The 27,073-nt window shown below is 41.6% G+C and overlaps 2 protein-coding genes and 1 long non-coding RNA gene across 5 annotated transcripts in view; 1 reads left to right on the top strand and 2 right to left on the bottom strand.

Moving 5' to 3' along the window:
• Nucleotides 1–1,615, bottom strand: part of SAMD4A (sterile alpha motif domain containing 4A) — a 133,179-nt gene extending 131,564 nt beyond the window's left edge. The window contains exon 1 of one of the 2 annotated variants that reach the window (XM_088149680.1): nt 1,181–1,615. The gene's annotated coding sequence lies outside the window, so the exon portion shown is untranslated. The remainder of the gene's footprint in view (nt 1–1,180) is intronic. The other variant, XM_088149681.1, reaches the window with a different exon arrangement.
• On the top strand, nt 277–16,559 carry LOC148214680 (uncharacterized). Of its 2 annotated transcripts, none has more exons than XR_015797658.1 (6): nt 277–528; nt 8,328–8,494; nt 9,265–9,406; nt 12,326–12,442; nt 12,689–12,773; nt 15,849–16,559. It is a non-coding gene; the product is annotated as an uncharacterized LOC148214680 (long non-coding RNA). The 2 variants fall into 2 exon arrangements; XR_015797659.1 differs by lacking the exon at nt 277–528 and adding an exon at nt 6,547–6,712.
• Nucleotides 16,560–16,760: 201 nt separating this feature from the next.
• CGRRF1 (cell growth regulator with ring finger domain 1) lies at nt 16,761–27,073 on the bottom strand. Its single transcript, XM_007425621.4, has 6 exons — nt 26,341–27,073; nt 25,421–25,560; nt 24,535–24,712; nt 22,338–22,485; nt 20,900–21,007; nt 16,761–19,145 (listed from the first exon to the last, which is right to left on the bottom strand). Exons 1-6 carry the CDS (start codon nt 26,544–26,546, stop codon nt 18,861–18,863), a joined length of 1,065 nt encoding a protein of 354 aa, XP_007425683.2. The 5' UTR covers nt 26,547–27,073; the 3' UTR covers nt 16,761–18,860.

The following is a 27,073-nucleotide window of genomic DNA, read 5'->3' as shown; positions in this document are numbered from 1 at the left end:
TCAAGCATCTTCCAACCAGTCCCCACCAGCCCCCGCTGGATGTAGGCTCCAAGCAAGCCCCAGCAGCAGGAGCAGCAGGCAGGAGACAAAAATAAACTCTCTCAGGCACCCCCTTCCTTCCCCAAGACCAGAGCACACACAGTTCAGCAGAAGCCGAGGAGGGGGTGGCGAGCCAAGGAAGCTCGCTTTCCTTTCCCTTCTTCACGCGGCTTTAAAAAAAAACACGGGATGGACACCAGCCCTCCCCCTTTCTCCAATCGCTGTTCAGGCTCACCAACTGTCCTGCATGCGCTTCACGCACTTATATTCACACCTCTTTCACAAGGTGGCGTCCATCTCTCGTTTTCTCTGCTGGGTTGAAACCTTTACCAGGGACAGCTGCTTCCAGGGGTTGGAAATCTACAGAAAAGGCTTCCCCAACCCGGCAGTCCCCCAGATGCCCTGGACTACAACTCCCATCACCCCGGTCAAAATGGCAATGGCTACGGAGGCGGTAGTTGGAATCCTACACTTCTGGAGAGTTCCCAGGTGAGAGGGCCAGCTTTCGCACCGGAGTACCGTTTTAGAGCCAAAGAATGGGGGAGCCGCTATCTCCCAAGCGCAGATGGGTGCCGAAAAAGTAACCGTCCGAGGGAGGCAGTTCACTTGAATGGGCTTCCGTAGTGTTGAAGCAGGTAAGTCCTCAAGAACTGGATGCTCCCCAGAAGGGTTAGCCAACCCTCATCCTCCGCGGCTGACCTGATCGCACTCTTTCAGGGTGTCAGAAGCAGCAGCAGCGACCTTTTCTTCGCAGCCGCCCCCGCCCCCGGCTTCTGACTGTACAGGAGGACAAGCACCGGTCCCAAATAAACTTCCAGCCCAGGACTCCACCACCTCTCCCAGCAAAAGGCGGAGAGCAGAGGGACCCGGGCACCTCACCCGGCACTGCCCGCGCCCTCGCCACAGACATCCGCGAAGCTCCTCTCCGCCTCCGCCTCCGCCTCCCCGCCGCGCCCCCTGCCTCTGCGTCCTTTGAGCCCCGCGACAGACTGGCGTCCTCGGCTCCACGCCGGGAGCGCCCGGAGTCCCCTCGCGCCCGGGAGAACGCCGCGATCGCTCCTGATGGACGAGAAGACGGGCGCCGCAGCGCTCGCCCGCTTCCCCGCCCGCCCGCCCCTCTCGCGCTATGCGGAGCGCCCACCTGGCTGTCGCGTAAGCCGCCCTCTCGCTCGCCTTCCTTCTTTTGCCGGCTTTGGCTGACCTTTCACTGAAGAAGAGGAGGAAGAGGAGACGGTGATGGAGGTGGGGGTGGAGGAGGAGGCGGTGGCGGCGCCTGGCGGTGCCCGGGCAGGGCCATGGCGAGCCCGCGCACCAGCGAAGGCGGCCCCGGCGGCACGGAGCAAGAGCGGCGGTGCGTCCGGGCGCGCCGTCGGACCCGCTTCTCTCCCCGCCTGCTTCTCAGGCACAAGTGAGACGCGCGCCCCGCGGAGCCCCCGCTCCTCACATGCTAGTCATTAGCATAGTCCATGACGTCATGGCCTCGGCAGCGGAGGTGCAACGCCCCCTCCCCGAGGAGCAGGGGGGCGCCTCGCATTCCTCCGCCGCTGACTCAGCCCCAGGCGAGGCGAGGCCGAGGTGGCTTTGCGCGGGGCGCGATTGGCTGCAGGGGCGGAGCGCAACTTGATTCCACCCCAGCCAGGAGAGCGACAGAGGAGGAGAGGCTCCAGCTGCTCGCTGCTGTCATTCCCGAAGCGGGGAGACTTTGCATTTGCAAAAAGGCAAATCGGCTTGTTGCGCTTCATCTCGCGCGCCCGCACTTCTGCTGGCTTGCAAAGGACACGCCCGTCCGCAAACCCCCCCTGCTAGCCATATATATCCTAAATGGATAGCCGCCCACTTCCTGGCCCAATACCTGCCTACAGGTTGGTTCTCCTGGGATGCGCATGGCTCCGAGACGTCCTGCTTCCCTCTTCCTATCGCAAACCTCCGCCCCCTCTAAATGGTGTTTGCAAAAGCAGGCCGCTAAAAAAAGAAACCCCCCCCCCCCCCTTTACACAAACCTGGTCTTGGAGGAGTGAGCCGTAGCGAGGTACGAGCGAGAGTTTCGTGCGTGCCGTGAAAGAAACCAAATCGAACCTCCCAGCAACATTGGAGTGCCCCCTCTAAACGCTGCTGCATTGCAGATTGTGGTTGTCTGGTTTAAGATCGGGAGATATGTGCGGGGGTTGCAAGGAAGTCCACACACGTCCTAATGCTCCCAACGAGCGGCTTGCACAGCCCTGCAAAATTATCCCAGGTTCTTCACACTGCATTGGATTAGCCTGGCACAGGGAACACCTGCATCAGGTGTGTGCGGGCGGGCGCTTGTATGCCTGTGGAGGGAGTGAGGTGAGGGCTTCGTGCCTGCTGATAGTCACTCTTAACTTCCGTAAAGGGAGTGTTTTGTTAGCAGCTTCCTAACGTGGTGGGTAAGAGAGGACTGCAGACTTGTTCTACCTTAGTAACATCTAGAGTGGTAATAATTACATCAGCGAAATCTGTGGGAAGCTGTAGACTTTTGTTGCAGATAGCAAAACCAGTCTGCCACATCAAGGTTCGGAGACAGCCCCATAATACCCCCAGGGTGCTTTATCTTCAGCCAGCTCACAGTTCCTTCTTGCCTTATTATTTTTTGGCTTCAGAGACTCTGCCAATTTTCTCTGCTTGATCTGTGTCATGTTCCAAAGACAAGGGAGGGTTTCTAGATCTTTCAGGAAAATGTTTCCCAGTCATCAAGATGCAAGCTATGCGCCTCCTGATTAGACCAGTGCTGCACAACTTTCATCTCCAAACACCTTGGATGTGGCCCTCAGGGTTTTTTTAGCATGTAGCGCCAAATGGTTTCTACGAATATAAAGACACAATATAAAGACACATAAAGATGGAGGAATAATTATCATATTAACTGCACATAATTGGTTACATTCTATTTAAATTAAATCAAATGTAGTTTTTGTATCAACTTTCTGGGATGCAGGTGATGGGTCTCTTTGCCCAAAAAGATTGTGCACCATTGTGTAGGCTCAGTGATAGCTCTCTTCCTGTTAATTAAAATACGAAATTACAGACACAACTAATTCTGGTTTTGTTTGTAGCCTTTTTCCAATTATACTAAAAACACTTGAGCATACAATACAATTCCTTAAATCACTTAAATCAATCACTTTGAATTGTAGAATAATCTCTTTGTCCAATAGATAATAGACTCCGTCTCAGCATGTTTGATTCTAGGGCTCTGCAGCATTTTGGATCTGAAGGCAAAATGGTGCTTCACATACTTGGTTTAAGGAGTTGTAGACAAGTGCTACACTGACACCTTTACATGCTTTGAAGCATCTTTTCCCTTCAGATACACAGCTCTGCAACAGCCCTTTCTGATTTCTGATGGGGGAGATCTGAACTCCCTTAATCTTTTAAGCCATCTGTATCTTTAAATAGGACACTATTCCAGCATGAGAAAAGACAGGCTAGAGGCAAGATGTTCCAGGTGCATGTGTTCAGTTGACTAATAGGTACATGTTCCTTTCCCATCCCACATTCCAACAGAGAGAGAGAGAGAAAAGGATGGATGGATGGATGGAAATACGTTAAGTCATCTTTTGGGCAAATGGATGGCTGTTTTCTTTTGAGTTATAAGGCATGTGGATTAATGGCTTCCCCTCTGCTTAGCTTTAATGAGTGGCCCTGATTAACTGCTGTGCTAGCCCAAAACTAGAACAACCTGCAAGAGAAGGACTTTACCAGGTCTCTTCCTGGAGAATAAAGATAAGGCCTGGATTGCAGTAAACCTACGGCGGGCAAAAACTGAAAAGTTAATGCTTATGTATATTTGTGAAAAAATATTTCCTTGTTTAGTATCTACTCCTGGTGAGATTTTGCTGAGTCCTGCAGAAGCAGAGTTACAATATTCTGCAAAGGTAGAAGTCTGTTGCTACTGTGGCTCAACCTGGCCCCCATTCACATCAAAGATTGTAGGCTAGGAGCTGGTTTCTGGCCAGGAAATACTGTACATGCATTTTTATTCTCTTGTTAGGAATGGTCTCAAAGACCTCTTCCTAGGTTCTGATTGGTTTTACTGTGTGCACTCCAGTTTCTCAAGGCCTACTTGATCTGAGCTGCAAAAAGTGGGACTTGTTTTCCCATTTCTCTTTACTTCCATCTACTGGTTGCCTGCATTTCTGCAGTCCAGATTTGGTACCCCTACTTCTTTCTCACACTCATGTGGACAATCAAAATGAAAGACAAGGATTTACAAGAAGATTGCATGGTTTTCCCCAAACTCATGCTTTGTATGTCATGCTTTCGAAATTAAAAAGACACAGTTCTTAAAAACAACTGTGGTGGCCTGAATATAGTAAGAATAGGACAGGTTAAATTGTCATTCCACCTCTATTCTGTTAGTATTTCACCCTCCCCATGCTACTTGACTCAGCTGAATCACCTAGAATTAAGCTGGGGTACTTTGTTCATTTGGGGATGATCCTGACCCAAGTATCTTAATCACACTGAACGTTTCAAGGACCCATGTGAGCATCCCATGTAAACCTGGGAAACTGGTGATGCTAATTCCTATGTAAAAATACAGGAGGAATTTGGTAGCACCTTTTCTAACTAATTTTACCGAAAGTCTCTGTGAGCTGCAGTTCACTTCATCAGATGCACACAGTGAGCTGCAGTTTATGAAAGCTTAGCCTTTCGATCAAATTCGCGAGATGGAAAAGGTGCTACCAGACTCCTTTTCATTTTTGCCACTATAGGCTAACATGGTGTTCCTCCTACAATAATTCCCTTATAGTTAATCTCTATCACCTGATACTCAAAACCATATTTGGAAATGGAAGCATGAGTTCTGATTTCACACCTGCCTAACTTTCGTCCCAGTTTCACCAACTCCCTTTCTAAATAACACATTCGAAGACTCCCGACTATACTTTTAGGACTTCTTGAAAAAGAATATTTAAAAAACTGTAATGTATGTATAACCAACCTAAAAACTAAAGTTCTCAATAAAACAGAGAAGAACCACCAGGAGATGCAAAGCCTAGGCATATTTCCCACTGGTGCTGAGATTTCCAGCTGCTATTTTGTTTTATGGATTCGTACAGATGATAGAAGAAATGGGTGCTAGATAGCCACCACAACATTCCACTCCAGTGACTTCTGGAGGATTTTCAGGAATGCATTTTCTAAAGGAGTTCTCAGATTGACCCTGAGAAGTTTCGTTGAGTCAAACTTGCCTACGAAGAGAATGGAAAACTAAACCACACCCATGCATTCCTAGGAAACAAGAGTTCACTGGTAGAGCACATGCTTTGTATACAAATGTATTTAATCCCTGGAACCTCTCTTTAAAGGATCTTTCTAAGAGTGTGGAATATTGTGACCGATCAGAACTGATAATTTTGGTCTTGGCATGAGTTCAATTCCATAAGGTGGGGACTATGGGGAAGGCTTATTGCTCTACTCCTAATGAAAATGGTTTTGCAGCTTTGAATAGGAGGTTGCTAGGTAAGTTTCCTTCCCTGAGCTAATTGCAATAGAAGGAATACAGTTCAATGATAAACCTCATACTGTGAACCCAGGTTCAGTCCTTGACTCTTCTCCAGATAGCAAAGGATAAGCAATTCCTTTGACTGAGATTTTAGACAACTGCAGATAATTGGAGTAGAGACTTTTGGGCTAGATGATAACAATAGGTGGTATATGAACCAGCGTTCTTTGATCCAGCTTGTAAGGGATAGGGAAGGGAATTACCAGGACCATAAGTGGTATTAATCCTCTTCTCTCTGCATGCAACGGTCCTATCCTGATCATGGATATCTAGTTCTCGAAAAATAAAAGTGAATCTGTTTAGATTGGATTCATATATCACATTAACTATGGTTTGTGGAGTAAGTCTCAACTATGTGCAGCCAAGAGAGTCTTGCAGGTAGTTTGGTCTTCAGCAGAAAAAGACATTGCCTTTCAGATAAGTTAGGATAAAAACTCCTGGGGTTCCGAGCCACCATTGAGATTCAGGGATTATAGATACCCATCTGGGGAAGGCTGTTATAGGTTGGTAAAGAACCAAGAATACATCACTCTTAGTAGGGGAAGAATTTGCTTATACAGTACTGTATGAAACAATGTTTCTCAACCTTGGGGACTTTCAGATGGGTGGACTTCAACTCCCCGAATTCGGTTGAGAAACACTGGTATGAAAGGTTGAGAAACACTGGTATGAAACACCAGATCTATCCTTCTGCCAAATGGACGCATTCTCATATCTTTCCCCCATCCCCATTTTCTAAGGCCCATAGTGACAGTAGCTCCAACGCAGAGCTGTAGTGGAATTCCAGAGTAGCAACTCTACCAGGTAGAAACCATTAGCTTCCCCCCTTTCCTCTGATCACTACTAGCAACGATGCTGACTTCCGACGTGTGCCTGCCCCCATGTGCTCAGGGTGACTGCTGTCTCTACAGCTGTAGGCAACTTAATCAGAAGGCTGAGTTCTGCTGCAAAAGGGCTTGGCTCTGTTGATGGCATGTGATTCCATGCTGGCATTTGACCTTGGGTTACTGCTGGACACAGATTTGCACAGCGGCAGCAATAGTTCGCTGTTAGATTATTTTTGGACTGTTTTCTCTGGGTGCTTGGAAGGATCAGTAGAGAGAGGTAGTTTTGGAGTAAAGTCTTTATGATTGATTTTAGCAGGTAAAATTTTGACCTTATTTTCCTTTCAACATTGCAGTTGTAAGCCTACCTGTCCCTCAATGTCTTGCACAAATAGACATGTTTTAAATGAATAGAACAATTGTCACATTTCTGTTTTCCAAGATAGCCACTAGTACTGTACTTGCAAAGTATGGTATTTGGCCTGTATGTGTCTTATTTTAATTTCTGCCCAAGAAATGTCATTACCAATGTGCAGGAAGAATAATCAGTTTGTCAAGAGATTGTCTTGTAGAATTTATATTAAAGAGTAAAACTTTTGTGGTATGAGCTTCATGGGATAAAGCTGCCTTCCCTACTGAGATGGCTTTTAAATATCCAGAATTCAGAGCTGGAAAAGCTGGAATTTTCCCAGCTTGATAATTGACCTCTCAGCCAACATGGTTTGGAACGGTACAGCAGAATTGACATTTTTGGCATGCATCTTTCATTTAGAAATCTTTCAGAAACCTCCATGACAAATGATCTGATTCAGTAACGTTATTATTATCAGATACCATCCTGTTCTTAAGGTCTCAAAACAAAATCTAGAATATGGGAAGTTATATGGCTATTTTAGCATTTTCAGAAGCCCCAAAGGTTTTAATTTCAAAAATAAATCAAGTAAAGGAGTGCATTCAAAATCTCAGCAGGGGTCAGCACCTGGTTGACCTTATCTACTCTTGGAAGTTAAGCAGATCTGGACCTTATTAGAACGTGGATTACTAGAACCCAAGGGACACCAGGGTTGTAGGCTAGGCTGAAAAGTAAAAAAAGAAATCCTGGAAGAAGGCAAAAGCAATCTATTTCCATACTGCTACAGAGAAAACTACATGGATGTGTCTATTAAGTCAAGCTTGACATGAAGGAAATTTACCTTTTATCTCTATTCAAAAGATGGGCATGTTGGAGAAATCTACTGTAATCTAAATATAAGGCAGTCAGTTGCTTCCTACCTTACCATAACGTAGTCAGTTTGGTTTATACTTTTCTGATTTATAGTTTGGGTTTGGCTATCATGGTTTATAAACCATAGCTTAAAATTTAGCAAACTGTGCAAACTAGATACTTATGATATTTTTCAATCAATGTGCGAATCTACACACTGACTTGTAACCTAGCTACTTTGATTTTGAAACTGCCAAATAGGTTTCTGAGCTAAAAAAATCTGGATGGGCACTAAATGGCAGCAAATAGCACGTTCTGCCATCTCTTGATCATCCAGATTTTTGCAGCTCAGAACTGGAAGCTCTAAATAAGTATACATGAAAATAAGCCTCACTGAACAAAGTAATGCTTTCTGAATTTCTTCATTCTTAGTGTTTTTCCTACAACTGCTTGATTTGTGGTATTTAGTTCCTCATGTTTAAGATAGTTAAAATTAATGTCTGCAGAAAGAGTTGTAAACCAAAAGAGAAATCCAAGGGCCATTCTCTTCTTCTCTGGCCTCATTCTTAATCAGGACTGTTCCTTGCTGTGATTGATCAGCAGCCCCAATGGATAACAGAAGAAGAATTCCACACACCTTTTGAATTTGGGTTGATAATCACAAACAAAAGAACTTTAAATGTTCTTATCACCTCATTCACTCACCAGAATATGGGTATTTTTCCTGCAGTTACTTGGACCAGTGGACTTCCAGTGTTCTCCATCCTCCTGGACAGAAAGTCTTGGGCGTCAGTGGCAGAGGTGACCTTATCCTTGAAGGAGACAGATTCCAGAGATGTCTTCATTGTCTGCCTTTTCCTCTCCCTTGAGCTGAGGAATACTATCTGCTAAAGTGAAGTGAGAATAGATTGCTAAGCTTCCACAAGACTTTATTTGCTTGCTACAAAATACTTCCCTTCCTGAAACTGAGGAATGCTGTCATTTAAAATATTTGCTTTCACATCTGCAAATGTCTGGTTTACTTGCTTAATTCTTCTTACCAGTCCCATGATTTAGAAGGAACATTCCCCAAACTGAGTTGGGTCTGCAGGATCCAGACGTTAATAGCTGTGGCGGCTGGCAATTCTATTACTGTCCTGACACATCTTGGGGGCAGAATACGTGACAGATATCTAGATGAGATATATCTTCGGTAACTCTCTGCATTTTTCTGGGGTTGCCCTACATCTGTCCTGAGCCATCTTTCTTTCTGGCAAACCCCTTTTCTTTCTAAGCTAACCTTAGAAAAGTTAAAACCTTAGCTTTTGAAGAATTTGGTGTATGTTACAGAGAAAAGACACAGTCAACCCAGCATTTTAATTTTCTCCAGGAAAGATGATGTTAGAAGTTGAGAGGACAAGATAGACTTCTGTTAAATTAGTTTTTTTTATTATATATCACTAAATTTGGGGACCCTCTGGGCTGCAGGGCTTGATCCGAGACCAGTGTTCTAATTCTATATGCACACCTTGGCAATAAGTCGGAGGACATATCGTTTTTGTCATGTTCAGAGCAAGCTGAAGCCTCCTAAATATTGGGGGGGGGGTCATTTAGAGGGAGAGCAGGGAGAAATAGCCCCTCTTCTTCTCACTCACCCTTCACTTACTTGCTTCTCTTTTTGTTCATAGGATGGAGCTGCTGCTTTGGCTACTCCAGAGCCCCTCTTGTACATTTCCTCAAATTTGCAAACTGCTGCAAATTTTTGGTGAACCATGATTTGGATCTGAACCTAATGCTTATCCATAGAGTCTGCTCATGCAACATGCTCAGGTAGAAACCTCAGCAAGCACATGCTTCGTGTTGTTTTAATTTTCAGTTTTACTGGGTCTTCTGAACCTGAAAGTTGCACCATGCTGGATCTCTGGAAACTGAACTTTGTCAGATAAGACACTCTATGGCTTAGCATACTGTACAGTAGTCTATTCCTGTGGTTGAATGTCTCCTGTATTAATTCGGTTTGAAAACCTCTTGGAAGTATTATAAAGTATTATAAAGGAAGTTTGTGTTTAGCATATTTTAATTAATGAATTAATATTTATCTATTTTAATTAATGTTTACTTTATTTTTACTGTAAACCGCCCAGAGTCTCTCCATAGTGAGATAGGTGGTGACAAATTTGAAATATAAATAAATATAAATAAAAACTTATTACATTTTGGGTAAACTGCCAGGAGTCAGTCTGAGCTGGGCAGTGTAGAAATACCAGAAATAAACAAATAAATAAATACATAAATAAATAAATAAATAAATAAATAAATAAATAAATAACTTGCATCAACCTAGCTACTGCAACTTGTCCAATAAATCATGGTTAAGCAAATCATAACTTACCAAAACAATTTCCCCACAACCTAAAAAGTTAAGTAGGTGTGGAGTAAAGTCCAGTATGAGGCAAGAAGTTGATTTTACTTTGGTCAGGCTCTACAGTGGTTATGCTATTCAGGATTGCAGTAAGTCGTACCTGTCTGTAGAGCCATCTTAGAGCAATTATGCTGAATCTTTCTGGGACTGACAGCTGTGCAGGCTATTGCTATCCTTGAACCTAGACTAAGTAACAAGGAAGTGCCATCTAGTGGATCTGTTAGATCAACATATCAGAGAAATTGTAGTTCAGGTAATTGAATGTGGGGGACCAAGTTAATTATGCTAGGCTTTGCACATTAGATTAATCCATGGTTCTTGAACAGATCATAATTTGCGGAGTACCTATTTCATGCTAAAACATGGTTTACTAACCATAATGACTGAATTCACGCAAGGCAGTAATCAAAGTGAAATAGTTACATTACAGATGAATATGGTGGGTGGACTAGCCAGCAAATTGTATGGTCAAAAGAAGGTTGAACTTATATTTCCCTGGTTCTAGCCTGACCCTAGAATCAGATATCAATCTAATATTAGCTATGTAGATGGTGTTGCTTTCCCAAATCAAGCTCAGACATACCACATCTGCGCTACAGATATCTGGATGACCAATAGAAGGCAGTACAGAGCCTTGGTAGCGCTATGGTTTTGTGCAAGGATGTGGGACAAAAAAAATATCCAAAATCAAAATGTTTTTGGAAAATTTTTCAGGATCAAATTTTTCTATGGAAAATTTTTCACTTCAGGCAAGCTTGATAGTTTCAAAGTTGTATCTTATTTACTTTTCAGGTGATTGTTTTTAAAAATTGGGTAGTTAAAGGTATATGGCAATTGCGTATTATTTTATTGCCTATTGCCCAATATTTTTCCAACTTTATTTCCAACATTTGAATAAAAATATTTTTTCTCCACACATCAAACTTTTTGGTTTTTGTTTTTTTAAATATATTGTTCAAACTTCAAAACATTGGCTAGGTTTATTTTTTTCACATCAAATAATGTAGCCCAAATACTTGTGAAGACTGTGGATGTTAATACAATTATGGCAGGCAGATGTTGAGATCTGGCATGGAATCTGCAAGCTTGCAATAAAAATACTGCCTTAATATCAATAACAACATTTATGATGATGTTACCTGGTTGGGTAATGACATGTCTGCAAGCAAAGAACCAAGCTCAAAGAGCACCAAGGAGCCACAGTTCAACCCTGAGCTACACATATTCTCTTCTATTGGAGATTTATAAGAATTGGATTAGTGAGAAGCAGAAGAATTGGATATACTGAATTGACCAAGTATTGGATAAAAGGAAACTCAACTTAAGGAACTTTGACAGAATGATGATACAAGTTGGTGATGGAGACAGAGCTGGAGATGGAAAGTAGGAGAGAGAGCTGGAAATGAAAGGAAGAGACAGTGGTGAAGGAAGTATGTTGGTGATGGCACTGGATACAGAGAAGTAGATTGTTGGAAAGGAGATGGCATTAGGGAAGGAGAGTGTAAGTTAAAATTCAGTTGGAGTCACAGTGTGGAAGTAGTCTGTTGGGAGGAATTGTCTGGGGGGAATTGTGAGAAGAGTGGAGAAGGAGAAAGAAAGGACAAAATAACAAAATGTGAAGATAAAAGGGAAGTATTTTTTAAAATCAAAATGAACAGGAGGTTTGAAGATTCATTGTGAAATGGGGTAGAATAAAAGTAGAGTCTGTAGTGGAAAATGAGATGGAGTCTGAGAAGAAATAAAAGAGAGCAAATGGTGGAAGAGTGTGGTTATCATCTTCCTGCTCAGGACTTCATGGTTTTTGCCATGTTTAAATCCCTCAGTTTTAACAGATATAGCCCAGTTTTTAACTTCCCATTCTGGGCCAATGTGGTTGAGTAGGTCAAGCTGAGCACTTTCAAGCACTTCTGGATAATATTGATTGTTTCATTGAGTGATTGATTATGTACCATCAATTTGGTGTTGTCTCTTAGCAACTATATAGACCTCCTCCAGGATGAGGTCTGCCCTCAACCTGGTCCTTCAGGTCTTCTGATGTTGCACCCATCACTTCTGTAATTGAATCCATCCACCATACTGCTGATCCTCTTTTTTTTCCTTTCCTTCCATCTTTCCCAGCATTATAGACTTCTCAGGAGAGCTGGGTCTTCACATGATTAGTCCAAAATATAATTTGAAACTAGTCATTTGTACCTTGAGTGAGAATTCTGGATTGATTTGTTCTATTATCCATGTGTTGTTTTCTTGACTGTCTGTGGTATGCTCAGGAGTCTTTTCCAACACCAATGTTCAAAAGCATCAATATTCTTTCTATCTTGTTTTTTCAGAGTCCAACCTTTGCTTCCATAGAATGGAACAGGTAGTGTCTCTGCCTGATGCTCCTGGTTCTCTTGACAACTTTTGATACCATCAGCCATTATATTCTCCTGGACCACATGGGGAAGGTAGGGATTGGAGGCACAGCTTTCTTGTGATAGTTCCACTCTGACCTTGAGGGCAGGATCCTGGCAAGATTACTGAGTATTACTGCTCTTCCCTGCAATCTTTGAACTGTGAGATGTCACAGGGTTCTTTCCTATCTCCCACGCTCTTCAACAACTATATGAAATCACTGGGAGTGATAGACAATGTGGAGTTGGTGCCATCTTTATGTGGATGATCGAGATCTTTTTTATTTTTATTTTCTTCAGGCGTGTTGGCATCTGTGGTTATCTCCTGCTTGGACTGCAGCCTGGATGAGGGATAACAGGCTAAAGCTGAAGCTAAAGTCTGAAGGTTGGTGATAACTTTATTCTATTGGAAGCGAAGTTACCAACCCTGGATGGAGTTAGATTCCCCCTGAAAGAGCAGGCTTGTATCCTGGATGTGAGAAAGTGGTGAGGGATGCGCCTGATCCCTCTTTCATGCGTGTTTCATTTACTAACTTTAGCCCTTCTTAGGACAGTGTTGACCCGACCTTTGTGATCCATATGCTAGCCACCTCCCAGATAGATTACTGGAATGCACACAGAAATGTGTGGACATTTTTGAAGGAAACTGGAAACTGTGGTGGGTCCAGAATGCAGCAGCCAATCTTCTGTTGGGTATTCCGTACTGGGAGCATGTGATACTTGCACTGGCTTCTTATATGGGTTTTAACAAACAAATCCTCTATTGTCTTGGGTCCTGCTTACCTAAAGGAACACCTTCCCCATCATGTTATTAGCTGAGAGTGATGTTTGTCCTCTATGGGCTTATTACAGGCATTGCTAAGAAAAGAGAGCCAGTTTGGTCTTGTGGTTAAGGCACCAGGCTACAATCCAGGAGACTGTGAGTTCTAGTCCCACCGTAGGCATGAAAGCCAGCTGGGTGACTTTGGCCAGTCTCTCTCAGCCCAACCCACCTCACAGGGTTGTTATTGTGGGGAAAATAGGAGGAGGAAGGAGTATTATGTCTGTTCGCCACTTTGAGTTATTTATAAAAAAAATAAAGGGGGGATAAAAAAAAAGAGGGCCAGTTAGAAACAATTAGGCCAGGACTTCCCCGCACTTGAGAAGTGGTCTTTACCTTCACATGCTGGACTTAAGAGAAATCTAAAGACCTATTTTTTATAAGCAAGCATTCCCATCCTGCTTTTTTTTTTTTTACACTTTACCTCTACAGCTTAAGGGCTTGGGGGGTGTATTTATGCATTATTATTTATACATTTTATTTGATGCTGTTACTTAATTCTGTTTAATATCTTATTGTAAACTGTTACAAACTGGCACGCCAGGAACATAACTTCTACAATCAGTTAAATACATTTTTAAAATGGAGATGCTGGAAATGGAACCCACAACTTTCTGCATGCAGAATGTATGTTCTAATACTGAGTGAGGGACTCCATTGGCTTCAGAACTGAGGAATTCTGGGAGTTGTAATTCACTAAATGGGAAGAACTGATGGGTTCTTGTCTAGAGAGGTTTGTCCTCTTTCTTTTTCTCCTGGCCCAGTCAAAATAAATACTAGAGAGAGTAAAGAAGAGCAATAGTTCTTCAGATAAGATTGCCTCTTGCTTGGCGCATCATGGCTATATGGTTGGGTTGACAGATTACCCTAAATCTTAATCTGCTGTGCTTGGTTTTGGCTTGGTGTGATAATGCTTGAACCATTATTGCTGAAAACCATGATTTACGGCTGAGCGTTATGCATGAACCAGGGCACTATTAAAAAAAACACACAATTAAAAGCCATAGCTTAATATGATTTCTGAACCCAGCCATAGTAAACTGAGCATCTTCCAAATATGTTGGGATTTTAACGTCTGTTCCCACATACAATTTGTCAACTAGTGGAACAAGTGATGGATTCTCCTTCACAGTAGGTCTTCAAACAGAGGCTGGCTGGTCATCTGTCAGAGATTCTCTAGTGGATCCTGTACTGAATAGGAAGTGCAGGACTAGATAACCTCTAAAGTTCATCCCAGTGCCCTGGTTCTACGAAATATATCTGGAGGGCATCCAGCTGAAGAAGGCTATACATGAAAGCTGAGGCCAGTCTTTCTCTTCTGTGCTTGTGCCTGGCGTGCAAACACGTTTCAGCTTTCAATATGACATGCGACTAATTAAGCAAACATGAAATGCATCGTGCCAACAGAACAGAAGCCATCTGTTAGGAGTTACAGCTCAGTCTCTGGTATCACATTTCAAGGAGTCCCAGATTTTCTTAATCAAGACACTGACAGCCCTGAAAGGCTGACAAAACAGCAGATGATGGGGGTGGGGGATGACAAATCAGCCGGTGGCATCACTGACATGGGAACACTGTTTGCATGGATTGATCAACTATAGACCCTGAAGATGGGATGAACAATGGAACTTCTGCACGTAAACAGGGCCAGTAGATATAATTAACGATCTGCAAATAACCATCCCTTCATCACTGATTAATTTTGGTTTCCAAACTTCTTTGACTTTTGCTACCTTTGGAGTATATCAGAGAGCAGGAGAAAGAGAAAGAGAATATAGAGATCTAGGCTTAGGGAAGTGAGTATGTGCATATGGTATTTTTATACTTTGCCATGGGCAATAACAAGAATCCTGGTGTAATGGACTAAGGAGACCCAGGTGCAGTTCCACCCTCAGTCATGGAAACTTACTGGGTGAATTTGGGCCAATCACTCTCTCCTAGCCCAACCTACTTAACAGGATTGTTGTGGTGGTGGTAGGAAGTTGAAATTCCTTGGGAAAATCAGGGGTGGGCAAGTTTTTCTAACTCATAGGCAGCTTAGTTTTCCATCTTGCTGGCAGGCCAAAACAAGTCCTTCTAAAGAAGTAGCAATGTTCTTGGGAGTTTTCACTCTATGTTCTTTTTTTTAAGGGGCCTTTTAGGAGAGGGATGGCTACACTTTATCTCCGGAAATCTCATATTCCCACTCCCTTCCTCAGAAACCCCTGCAAATGAGTAAAAATAATCTCACTACTGAGTTATTTGGCCACTGAAAATGTTAAGTGTGATCTTGGGGTGCTTCTGGAGCCACAGATGGAATCTTGGGCCACCCTGAGGGCTACAAGTTGCTCTCCCCTCAGCTAAACAGATCCCTTTAACCTGGTTACTGTATCCGATGATTAAAGTGAGCTAGGAAGGTATGTTTAGAATTAAAATGGCACAACAGTATGTTTTGCAGATTGGTAACTGTTAACCTGGTGTAGTTTTTATGGCTCAGCATGTTGTGTGAATCCAGATAGTGCAGTTATAGTTTGATATATGATTCAGATCAGAAGCCTGGTTTAATTAAATAACTATGTTGTGTGAAGCCAGTATATTTGAAGCCTTAGGTAAAACATTGGGGAGAGGTAATGAATTCTTGCTGTCTTGTTTCTCCCTCAGCTTGTCATGTGAACTGAATGAAGAACAGGACCACACAGGTTAGCCGGCTACCTCCACCATGAGAGGACTGATATTCCGTGCAATAGGCCCTCTCTTTGCATTCTTCTAGCATCTCTCTTGATTTATTTATCTGGAATAGGGTCTGGGGCTGACCCATTTCCCAAGCAGTGTCCACACTAGCAAGCATTTTTATTAAGAATGCTAAGAGAGCTTAGAAGCTGCTATCACCTCAGATTATTGGTCCATTTAACTCAATATTGTCTATGTGGCTGGCAGGCAGGCAGGCAGGCAGGCAGGCAGAAGGAATATTGGGATCTACTGATAAGTCTCCCTATGATATACAGCAGACCAGTAAATTGTGATGGTTCTTAAATAAGACAGAAAGATTTTCTCTTTTTTATATGTAAGGTAAGAAAATAATTTTCTTACCTTACATATAAAAGAGTGTATACTTCAAGGTACCCTATTCCAGAAATGGAAGTGTCTTCCTGAGCAATGATTTTGCACTGATTTCCAGGACTTCTTGTAGAAAAACAAAACAGATGCCATATGCTTGATAGCAAACTGAGAATGCTTTGCAGTTTTTTCAGTTGTATATGGAGACACGAAGGATCGAACTGGAGACTAGTTTTGTGCAACGGAAATATTCTTATCAGTGTCCAGCTATGCCCGGTCAATTCCTGGCCTTGTGACTTAAGTTATCCTTTTAATTCTGTACGTACAAGAACTATAATTACATAATAAAGAGAACAATGTACTCTGCGTATGAAAGGAACTAGACCATGCTTTTAGAAAGTCTGGTTTTTTACTCCTGTTTATTTTAGATTTGGTATGCAAGCTAAAGACTGGTGTCTGGTTCTTTTCCTTTTTTCTCCCCATCCCCTTCTTTTTTGTTTTATGTCTCTTGGAATCTTCTGCTAGTAGGATTATATTCTTTGTTTTATTTGTGTACAGTGCTTAGTAAATGTTAAGAATTGCATAACAAATTAATTTTGAAAGAAAGGTAATCAGGAATCTTCCACTGTGCTCAGCCACAGATCAGCAGATATGTCCATGGTACCCTAACATTATTTTTTAAAATAGATACATCTTGAAATGTCAGGTGAGAACACAAAGATATCACAAATTCTTCTGAATGAAACAGCAAGAAACATGTAAGATTCCATGGCTGTATAATACTTCAACCATAATGTAAAGGGCGGGTAGGCGGGCTCTTGCCATAATGTAAAATGGTGGTAACATCTGGCACCTGAAGTGACTGCTGACCACTACATTAAGCCACGGCTTATTGAATAAACAACATCTTGATTGTTTGGCACATCACACCAAGCTGTGTGAATCTACAATGGCTGGATTCACAAGAAAGCCAAAGCCAAGCAAACCATGTTATTTATGGCTTAATATAAAAATGAATCCTATTCAGAGCCTCCCTCCTAAAAATAGCCTCTTTTCAAAAAAACATATAATAATGGTTATTGTTAGCCCCAAATATGCATGTTTTATAGTTGGAAAAGAAAAAGGTGGAAAGTGCAAACTTTTTTTTTCCAAATTCACTTTTCACACACTGAACCCAGAGAAGCTAGTGTTGCAGATACATTCAGCGGGGCTTAGCAGTAACTGTTCCAAGTTACTTATGTGACCCTATCAAGAGTGACAGTGCTGGTTAAAATTCCAACTCGGGTAGGAAACACAGTGGCAAGTTGTGAGAAAGTAATTGTTTAGATTTACACATTACAGTAAAGCAAAATATTGTAAACCATGTTTTGTTTTAATAAACCAGAACCGGCTAGATTCACACAGCATGTTAAGCCAAAAACAAACAACTAAATTATGGCTCTGTATGATGTATGCATGAATGCAGACATCTTCCCATTTCAGCTAAACCTACTTCATAGAATTGCTATGGGGGCTAAAATTATGTTTGGAATTTGGATAAGTCAAAGAGTATGGTGTTAGAATGCTGACTACGAGTGACATCTTGGGCAGGAGACAAGATCTACCCAAAACACTTCCACATGAAGGCTTAACACTGTCTTCAAATGCACTCTTCCTTGTCAATACACTAATTTACATCACATTGAGTTTGGGCCATATCAGCTTTTCATGACATCACTGATGTCATGTCATGTCTAAAATTTCCTGAGGCGCACACATTTTTAGAGTCCAAGGACAAGACAAACAGAAACTGATTTGTGGTTCAATGAATACTTGCTTGAGTTTGCATCCTTTAGACATCCTTTTGTTGGGAGTGACAATTCACAGCCAATGCCATTCTTGCATCTGCAAAGGAATCCAAGCACCTAGCTCCAGCTCGCCCAAGAGAACTGAAAACACCAGCCATCCCAACGTGGCAATTCTCAGATATGTCAGGACTCTAGAACTATCATCCTAGCACATCTCAAGATCATGAAACTGACAAAGGCTGGAAGACACAAAAGACATCTGAAACTACTGAAGAGCTATGTAGAGAATTTTAATATATTTCCCCCCCCCCTCCAGCACTATAACTTAAAAAGTGCAAAGTTGCTAATGGCTGAAAGCCAAGCTATGTGATATTTACTCTTTCAAATACTTTTATAAATAAATAAAGATTGTCAATGTCTCTTACATATGTGGATATTTGTTCTCCATACGTTCTGTGCTTGTTGGAATAAACCTCTAAATAATGTCCTGGAAATATTTAAGAGACTTCTTTTTAAATAAGTCCTTCATTCCAAGTTCAGTGCATTGTCTCTGTTGCCTGAAGTTCTTCCCCTTTTGTCCCGTTCCTGAAGACTAAACTGAGGCTCCTATGTCATAGGCCTTCATAGGGATGCTTCTGAGTGCCTTGTTAAAGGAAAATAAAAACGCTGCTTCAGAGTTCTCCAGGCACCAGACATCATTCAAGTAGAAGGAAATGTGAGATCTAAAATACTGTTGCAAAATCAACAGCTGAAACTTTTATCAATCCTTTGCTACAGATTCCCTGATAAGTACCATGCACAGGATCCTCTTTTGCAAGGCTCACTTTCTCTAGCTGCATAATGGAAACGATTCTCCCACAAACTGCCGGCACATGGGGCACTGTTGGAAGTACTTCACGCATTCATCACACAGGCAGGTGTGCCGGCAAGGAAGAAGCACCCAATTGACTGCTCGGTTCTGGCAGACAATGCAGTCCTTGCTGCTCTCTTCCAGCACCTCTGACTCGCTCTCCACCAGGCCGGCCTTTTCAAGCAGGACATGGTCTTCAGTCGTCTCTCCAGGGAGAGGGCCGCTCAAAGGGGATGCATTGTTGTTGGCAGACATGAACAGTTGCTGGGTGGAGGGAAGATGGGAAAATTTGGAAGAAAGAAGCCAACATTTACAAATACCCCCCCCCCCTTAGGTTGGGACAGACTAGGAATCCTCAGCTTTACGGACTGTTGGGTACAGGTTGAATTTTAGAACATTTTGTGCTCACTCTTGCAAAATGGCTCCTGGGGGAAGCCTTGCCCCTTCCCAAACTAAATGCCTTGGCAGGTAAGCAGGTAAAAAAGAGCAATTTAACAGAATGCTCCCTGATACTCAGTTACCTTTGTCCCTTTTCTGGGAAAGTGGATGCAAGGCACTTCTATGCAAAGCACAAGACATTTTTATTTTCTAATAAACTAAATGGGGTCTATTTGAGACACAGAATCATTCTTGGAAATAAAATGTTGGTGGCATTTGCTTCTTTTCAAAATCTAAACATTCAGGCAAGGCTGGAAGCTTGGCAAACACCAAGGAAGGTGTCTATGGATGCACTAGGTCTCCATATGTCACTTTAGGGCAGTGTTACTCAACCTCAGCAAATTGTGTGGACTTCAACTCCCAAAATTCTGGCTGGGGAATTCTGGGAGTTGATGTCCACATATCTTAAACTTGCTGATGTTGAGAAACACTGCTTTGGAGATAAAATACATAGGATTTTAACTGTGGGCCAAAGTCTGAATACCTGAGGCTACTTATGGCCCAGTCAATATCTCTTCTGTAAACAGAATTTAGGAAGCAAATACTGCAATGGCAGTTTCATGATCAACAATCAGGGAGCCCCGGAGAAGGGAGAGGAAATGAGAAGTAATGCTATGAAAAAGGCATTTCAGTGATTGCACTGGCATCTGGGATAACAGTGGAAAAATAGGAATTGGAAAGTGGTGGAAGTTAGAAAGTTAGTGGAAAAGAAAGAGAATGGTGCCTTTCTTTACCCTGTTGTCAGAAACATGAGAAAAAGTGCATTGATTCCTGGTATCCAGATAAACGCATAAAGGAAATTAAAAGAGAGACTTCCCTGACTATGGCTGATCTTTACTTTCTACTGGAATTCAACAGAAAGAGGAGCCCAGGAAAAAAAAGAACTAACTTAAGAGTCTTAAGGACTAACCAATTTTCTATCAAATGCACTGACTGATTGATATCAACAAAAGATTGATATAAATCATATCAATATAAAAATGGGTAGTCTTTAAAGTGCAGGAGTAGGGTGGGCACAAAACTAATGTGGCATATCTGGTTTTGGCTTATTTTGATCTGGGAATTTAAGAACTGTGATGTAAACCATAGTTTAATGTAGTCAGAATGTTTGCCAACAAATCTAATGAAGAATGCACAGGGGAAATTTAGAGAAGCAGACTGGAAGAACCTGCTCCAGGGAATCTAGACAATTATGGCCTTTAATTACAAAGGATTATAGATTTGCAGATGTATAAAAAGATTTCTATCACGTAATGCATCACTACACAAGAACCCTGCACCAATTAGAAATCAGTTCTAGACTTGTGTAATCAAACAAGACCGGCTGGTTTAGAGAACATAGTCCTTTTTTCTGGTTCTATTGCCATTTGGTTAAAATCACAGGAAAGCTGTTTTTTTCTCTGCCATACTGTGGTACCAGTGGGGCTTATGAGTAGTCTATTTCTCCATCTGCAGAAACACTTGCCTCACTTTGCTTCTCAACTCTGGGGCTTCAACTTCTTTGTCTTTTTGAAGAGAACAGCCTTTGGCAAAGATGATAATGCAGAAAATTGGTCCAGAAAATGAATCCGAAAGCTTACCTTTAGATCGTGAAATTGACCTTGGGCCAAGAGGAGATACTGATACAGTATCCGGCAGGAAAGCCTGTAACTGGCATCCGGAATATGAATTATGGATACCATAGAAATCTCAAGAAAGACAGAAACATTTATTTCAGTTCAATGTCCCTTTTAGTTCAAGCAAACCCCAACCAGACCACAGAACAGCTAAAAATGTTAACAGATATAAATTCTGAGTCTCCCACAATTTTGCTTAATTGTACACTTCACATATTAAAAATGTATCTGTTAATGCTGTGTCACCTTCAAACCCACACATACATTTTGAAGCCTGTGCTATACACACATCACATATGTATTTATCTGCACAAATTTCCCAAAATTATTACGTTTATTCTGTTTTTCCAATCACTTCATTTTAGAGCTATGAACGAAACACCTACTATGACTATGACACTTGCTATTAATACCCTGTGATTTGACTGTCTGATTTATGTGGTCATGATAATGTTTTTATGTAAATGTTTCCATTGGTTGTGAAATGGTTTGAAGTTATTTTGAAGAAAGGTGGGATTTACCTTATCAAAAAGGCAACTACTATATAACCTTTATTTCAGTTCTTTATTATGAAAGTAACTAAAATATTTAGATTTCCAACCAAGTTCTAGTGAACTCCTCCTGGTGATAGTGATTTATTTCCGTCATGTGAAATTTATTTTATTTTAAGGTCACCTAAGAAAATTAGTTTGGCTTCATTAGTTGGCTATGCAAGTTAAAAACTTGCCCAAATGTGAACTTTTGTCTATGAACAATAAGAATAGCTCTTTCTGTAATTTTTTTCACTTGAAACAGATATAACATATAAATCCATGAGATATGGCAAACTCAAGAACTATGTTCCTATGTTCACTACACCTGAATTTCCATAATTCTATTCCAGCCATACTAGCTGGGGAATTATGAGAGTTGAGGTCTAACACATTTGGAAAGTAGAAAGTTGCAGAAATCTACTCTAGTCAGTGGTTCCCAACTCCCTCTTTTATACAGAACATTACGTTATCATTAAAAAAATGATGAGAAACACATAGGCCTTGAGTCAGCAAAAAATTACATTTTTTAAAATAAAATGACTAAAATCTCATGAAATTCACCCAAACTCTTACTACTATCCACAACAAGAATCCCCTGTACCATTTCCAAGGACCATTGGTGGTCTCTGGATCACAGTTTGAGAACTTTATAGAACTTTATAATTTTCAATAATTGCACTTCTTTCAATTTCAAGAGTCACAGAGATATGACTTTAAACATGAAAAAAATCATATTAAAACTAACAGTTACGTAACAGAAAACAAAAAACCCCAAGCATCTCATTCAATTCTGTTCAATGGTATTTTTTAATACCTGTATAAGACAATACACATTCCTTCCCTGTTTAAAAAAAGTGGAGATTACTTACAATGTCATAGATTTCTCTGTTGTCTTCATCAGCAAGGGTTAACAAAATTACTAGTGGATACTGAGATCTAGGCACTAGACCAAAATCATTGATTTTTGCCTCTTCTGGTAACTGGCAATGCTTTTCCTCTTTTTCTGTCTTCTTTATGCTTTTTTGTGTCAAGGAACAGTCTTTGTTGTCCCAAAAAAAGGCTACTGTGCCAAGCATGCATCAAATTTACAAAGGAAGGCTCAAGATACATAACAACCACTATTCTACTGTTTTCACCTGGGACAAAAGAGTAACGTATCCGTTAATTATGACAATTCAGAAACACAGAAATTAGGACTGAACTTTAAATAGTTGCATCCATTTTTAAAAGCATTACTAGTTCCTACAAACAACATCCAGCTTTGCATAAGCGACTTTCTGATCAAATAAAGGAATTTTCCTTCTATTACTAACCTTTCAAGTTATTCTGAAATATTTACCTGCTGGGGAAGTAAGTATAGGATAATTCATTCTACCAACTTGTCCATCTAGTGATAGACATATTTTGCCCATCACTATTTCAAAGCATACTTTGAAAATGATTTGGAAGAAGAATGTAGAAGCCACATCAGCACAACACCTCTGTTATTTGTGAAAGCAACCACTTCCAGGTGAGCCTTAAAAAATACATGGCTACAGATAGTCCTTGCTTAATGACTACCCTGTTTAGCGACCATTCAAAGTTACGATGGTGCTGAAAAAGTAACTTTACAACCAGTCCTCACACTTACAATTGTTGCAGCATCCCCGCAATGACATGATCACTGTTTGCACACTTCACAGCCAGTTTCTGACAAGCAGAATCAATGGAGAAGCTGGCAGTAAAATTGCAAGTTGCAGTCACACAAAATTTCACTTAACAACCATGGGTGATTTCCTTAATGACCGTGGCAGAAGTGAGGTCATAAATCCATCATGGTTACATGATGTCTCGCTTAGTAATGGAGTTGCCGGTCCCAATTGTGATAATTAAGCAAGGACTACCTGTATTTTAATGAGCAGAAATGACTTAATAGAACTCTTATAACAATTGTGTCATTTTTCAAGTTTGTATAGAAGCCAGAAAAAAAAACCATAGCAACTTTAAGTAGCAGCAGAGAGATATTATCTATAGTCACGTGAGTTTCAATGCAATTCTTCCAAGTCATTTCCAAAGCATGCACAGCCCTAGAAGTACCACTGGATTTCACCATGCAGGGGCAGAAATAAGCTAATCTCAACTAATAAAGGAGTATGGCTTTAATGTTCTGCATCACTTCTCTGGATGATTAGTATAAACATTAAAAATGCAGAAATCTTGCCCAAAAACAAATGAAATAAAATTTTAAAATGCATGCAAATCACTTCATTTTTATATTTTGGCCACAATTTTTTGTTTTGGAAACAGAATACAGATTTATTATGGCAAAGAGTTGACAAAAGGCTGATAAAAAGTTGAAGGGCTTCTATTCCTTACTTTTCTTTGGCTGTGCAGCTGCTAGACAGTAAACAGGAAGTATGATAGTTAAACACGTCTACCAGCGCAGCTTGCCCTGGCAACAAAGCAGCATGCAGAGACACAAAGGAACTGGCTAAGGCAATGTTGTCCAAACTTGGCCACTTTAAGATGAGTGGACTTCAACTCCCAGAACTCCCCAGCCAGCATGGCTGGCTGGGGAATTCTGGGAGTTGAAGTCCACTCATCTTAAAGTGGCCAAGTTTGGACAACACTAGGCTAAGGAATGGTGACATGGGACTAAGAGTTCATACTTCAAATTAAATATTCAGTGGCGGCAAAGATTTAAAAGAGGGTAAGGGGATATGGCAAGCAACTTTTACAATTTTAATATATGGAGTTCACCAACTTCCCACGTCCAGATAATTTTTAAGCATTTTTCTACCTGCTTTGAAAATGATGACTGTCAGATGAAGGCACCCCATTCTCACAGTGTGGACAGCAACAGGAGAAAGTAACATCTAAACATCAATCATTAGAAACAGAACTGGTATAAAGACATTAATATAAAGGGCATGGGACAATGACTCTCCCCTCACTTTCCCAATTCTTGTTTGCAACCATAAGGACTGGAAGCATGGCTTACTTGTACATGTTCTATTTACAAGGAGAACTTTCCACCACTGTATACTTCTGCAAAAGTGAAGATACACAAGCTTCGTTAAAGGATACCAATACTGTTGACAGTAGAGATACTCATTACACATTGCGTCCTCAAAAGACTGTGGAGTTTTTATTCGAAAGCAGTAGGCATGTTTCTGCAGAGCATCATGGACCTTTTGCACACTGCAGCCCCAATAGCATGTAAGGAGACAGTCTTCCAGGCAATTAGACACCAGGGTAATGCCATCTTGAGGGAAATAAAGAACAAATGGTACAAATGTATAATAAGGAATTGTGCTAACTCAAAAATCAACAATGAAAACAAAATATCTTTATATCATGCTATTATATAGTGAATCTAACATCCTCCTAGAGTCTAACTGCTTTTCAAAACTCCCAAGCTCAAATGGTTTTCTTCAAGCAGTAGAAATCCAAGACATTCTAAAAACTGGCTCATTACCTCTTTGAGGCCATATAAGGTTGTAAATATATTCAGAATTAAACTATCAGGCTCAAAATGTGCCATTATTATGATGACCTAATTCTTGTCATGCAAACCGAACTAGTGAAGCAGCTGTATATTTCCTGTGATTCTCTGTAATGAGCTTATAGCTCTTCAGCTCCCATACCAACAAGGATGGAGAACCATTATCCACAGATTAAGAATGTTTTCTTTCCCCCACCAACGGTTCTCGCTTCAAGTTAAGTTCATAATGCAAACGGAAACCTATATGGGGCAGAATTTTCCTTAAAAATACTTCTTTTCTATTTCCTTCTTGTATGCTTATTGCTTAGGAGGGATAATAGCAGAGAAGTGATTTAAGCTTACGATAAAAATACTTTCAGATTAAATCACCAAAACTGTGTCCACTTGTTCTGGTAAATAGAAATAAAAATGAAGGAAGCAAAAGGTAGAACAGAAAATTTCAACAAATATCAAATACCGTATACTGACTTGAAGCTGAAGCCACTTCTGGATTTTTGATCTCTAAGCTGAATGGATTCTTCACTTGGCGCATCTGTTTCTGGGACACCTTCACATTTGATTCAGTTTCTTCTGAATTCCTCAGAATCACAGGAACATCCCACCCAAACCTAGGAAGTACAAAACATTTGTAATAATTAAATTAGAGATCTGGAAGGGCTGAGCATAACCCACTCCTTAGTGCAACTTAAAGCATAATAAAATAACAAAGATTTGCATTAATGCCCAAATCTGACTATTAGAGGAATAATAACATCTTCAAAGAACACACCCTCCAAATCCTGTTGCATTTGCTTTCCACCTACTCTAAGGTCAATTAAATTTCCTTACAACCACCCCTCCCATTAAAAACATACAAGCACAGCCATTTTTCAATTGAGTCTATGCATCATTCCTGAAAAAGCCATTTCCCACCCTTACATGTTCTCTACAAAGCCCCATGTCTCATGCCACAGTATCCAGGCTTTAAACCCCTTCTCTCTCCCTCATATCCTGCTCAATTCCCACCTCTTGAAGCCGCCTATCTCATCCAGCCCACGAGGTTCATAATACTGCTTTCCTCTGCAGGCATTTTATTTATAAGAGTGACTATGCTTTCAACAGCTTTAGTGGGAGCTAGGTGAAGTCTCGCAGGAGTCATTCCCGACCGAGACGCACCGGACTGCACCAAGTCTCCTACCAACACACACTCTATGGACAATCGGATAATGGGAACCATGGTCCATCGCAACCAGAGGGTACCCGGTTGGAGGACAGTTGCCCTTCTACATACGCCACCCCCACGATCGAGACCCTCAGCGGATCTTCTCGGCTCAACTCGAGAAACCGCCCTGCACACCTTAACCATCCGCTGCCTCCCCGCGATCCTGCTCTCTCGCTATCCGACTTACCAGCCCATGACCAGGCCGCTGGTCACCAAGAAGCAGACGAACACCAGGGCGATGTAGAACAGCGGAGAGTACTCGTACAGCGCCACCAACAACGCAGCAGCCATCGGGGGGGGGGGGGGAGAGAGAGAGAGAGAGAGAGAGAGAGAGAGAGAGAGAGAGAGAGGAGACACTCCCGCTCCGAAACCCCACCGTCCTTTTGTTGTCATCTAAGAGCGCGTGCGCAAATTAAGCGCACGCTCGCAAAGAAATCGGGAAGCCGCGGCTCTCTCCCCGCCGCCCTACCAGTTCCTCCCTCCTCTTGTTATGATTGCAGATCGGGCTGGGGAGGGCGTTTTTGCAATCGGGCCGTGGCTGTTTACTTCATTAATGCAGATGCCCTCGCATATATTATACCACCCTCTCAACGCAGTAGTATCGTATTATTAGATGGGCGGCTATAGAAACCAAATAAATAAATAAATAAATAAATAATCTACAATTACAAAGTATAACTATCTCTTTGAAACATTTAAACATTGTTTTGGAGGTATGTAGCCATACCCAAGCAATTTTTTAAAATGTCAGATTACACATACGGCATTTGATGTTATTCTATTAGATCGAAGCGGATCAGCATATAAGAACCATCACTCAAAACTATGCACCAAATACGGGCAACCTGCAGTTGCTGAATTCCAACTAAGGAAGGCGAATGATGAGAGATGATGGGAATTGCAGCCCAACAGCTTCTGGA

This window comes from Python bivittatus, unplaced genomic scaffold (assembly GCF_059951505.1).
Source record: "Python bivittatus isolate LINGU-HERP-01145 unplaced genomic scaffold, Pbiv_v1 ctg000580_np1212, whole genome shotgun sequence".
Classification (NCBI taxonomy): domain Eukaryota; kingdom Metazoa; phylum Chordata; class Lepidosauria; order Squamata; family Pythonidae; genus Python; species Python bivittatus.
The sequence above is the reverse complement of the archived record's forward strand: the minus strand, read 5'-3'. Positions and strand labels throughout refer to the sequence as shown.

Coding starts and splice junctions, on each gene's coding strand:
- CGRRF1 (XM_007425621.4), bottom strand. CDS start 26,546: ATGACAACAAAAGGACGGTGGGGTTTCGGAGCGGGAGTGTCTCCTCTC. Junction 25,561..26,340: donor AGCGGCCTGGTCATGGGCTG/GTAAGTCGGATA, acceptor TGTACTTCCTAG/GTTTGGGTGGGATGTTCCTG. Junction 19,146..20,899: donor GTCAATTTCACGATCTAAAG/GTAAGCTTTCGG, acceptor CCCTCCACCCAG/CAACTGTTCATGTCTGCCAA.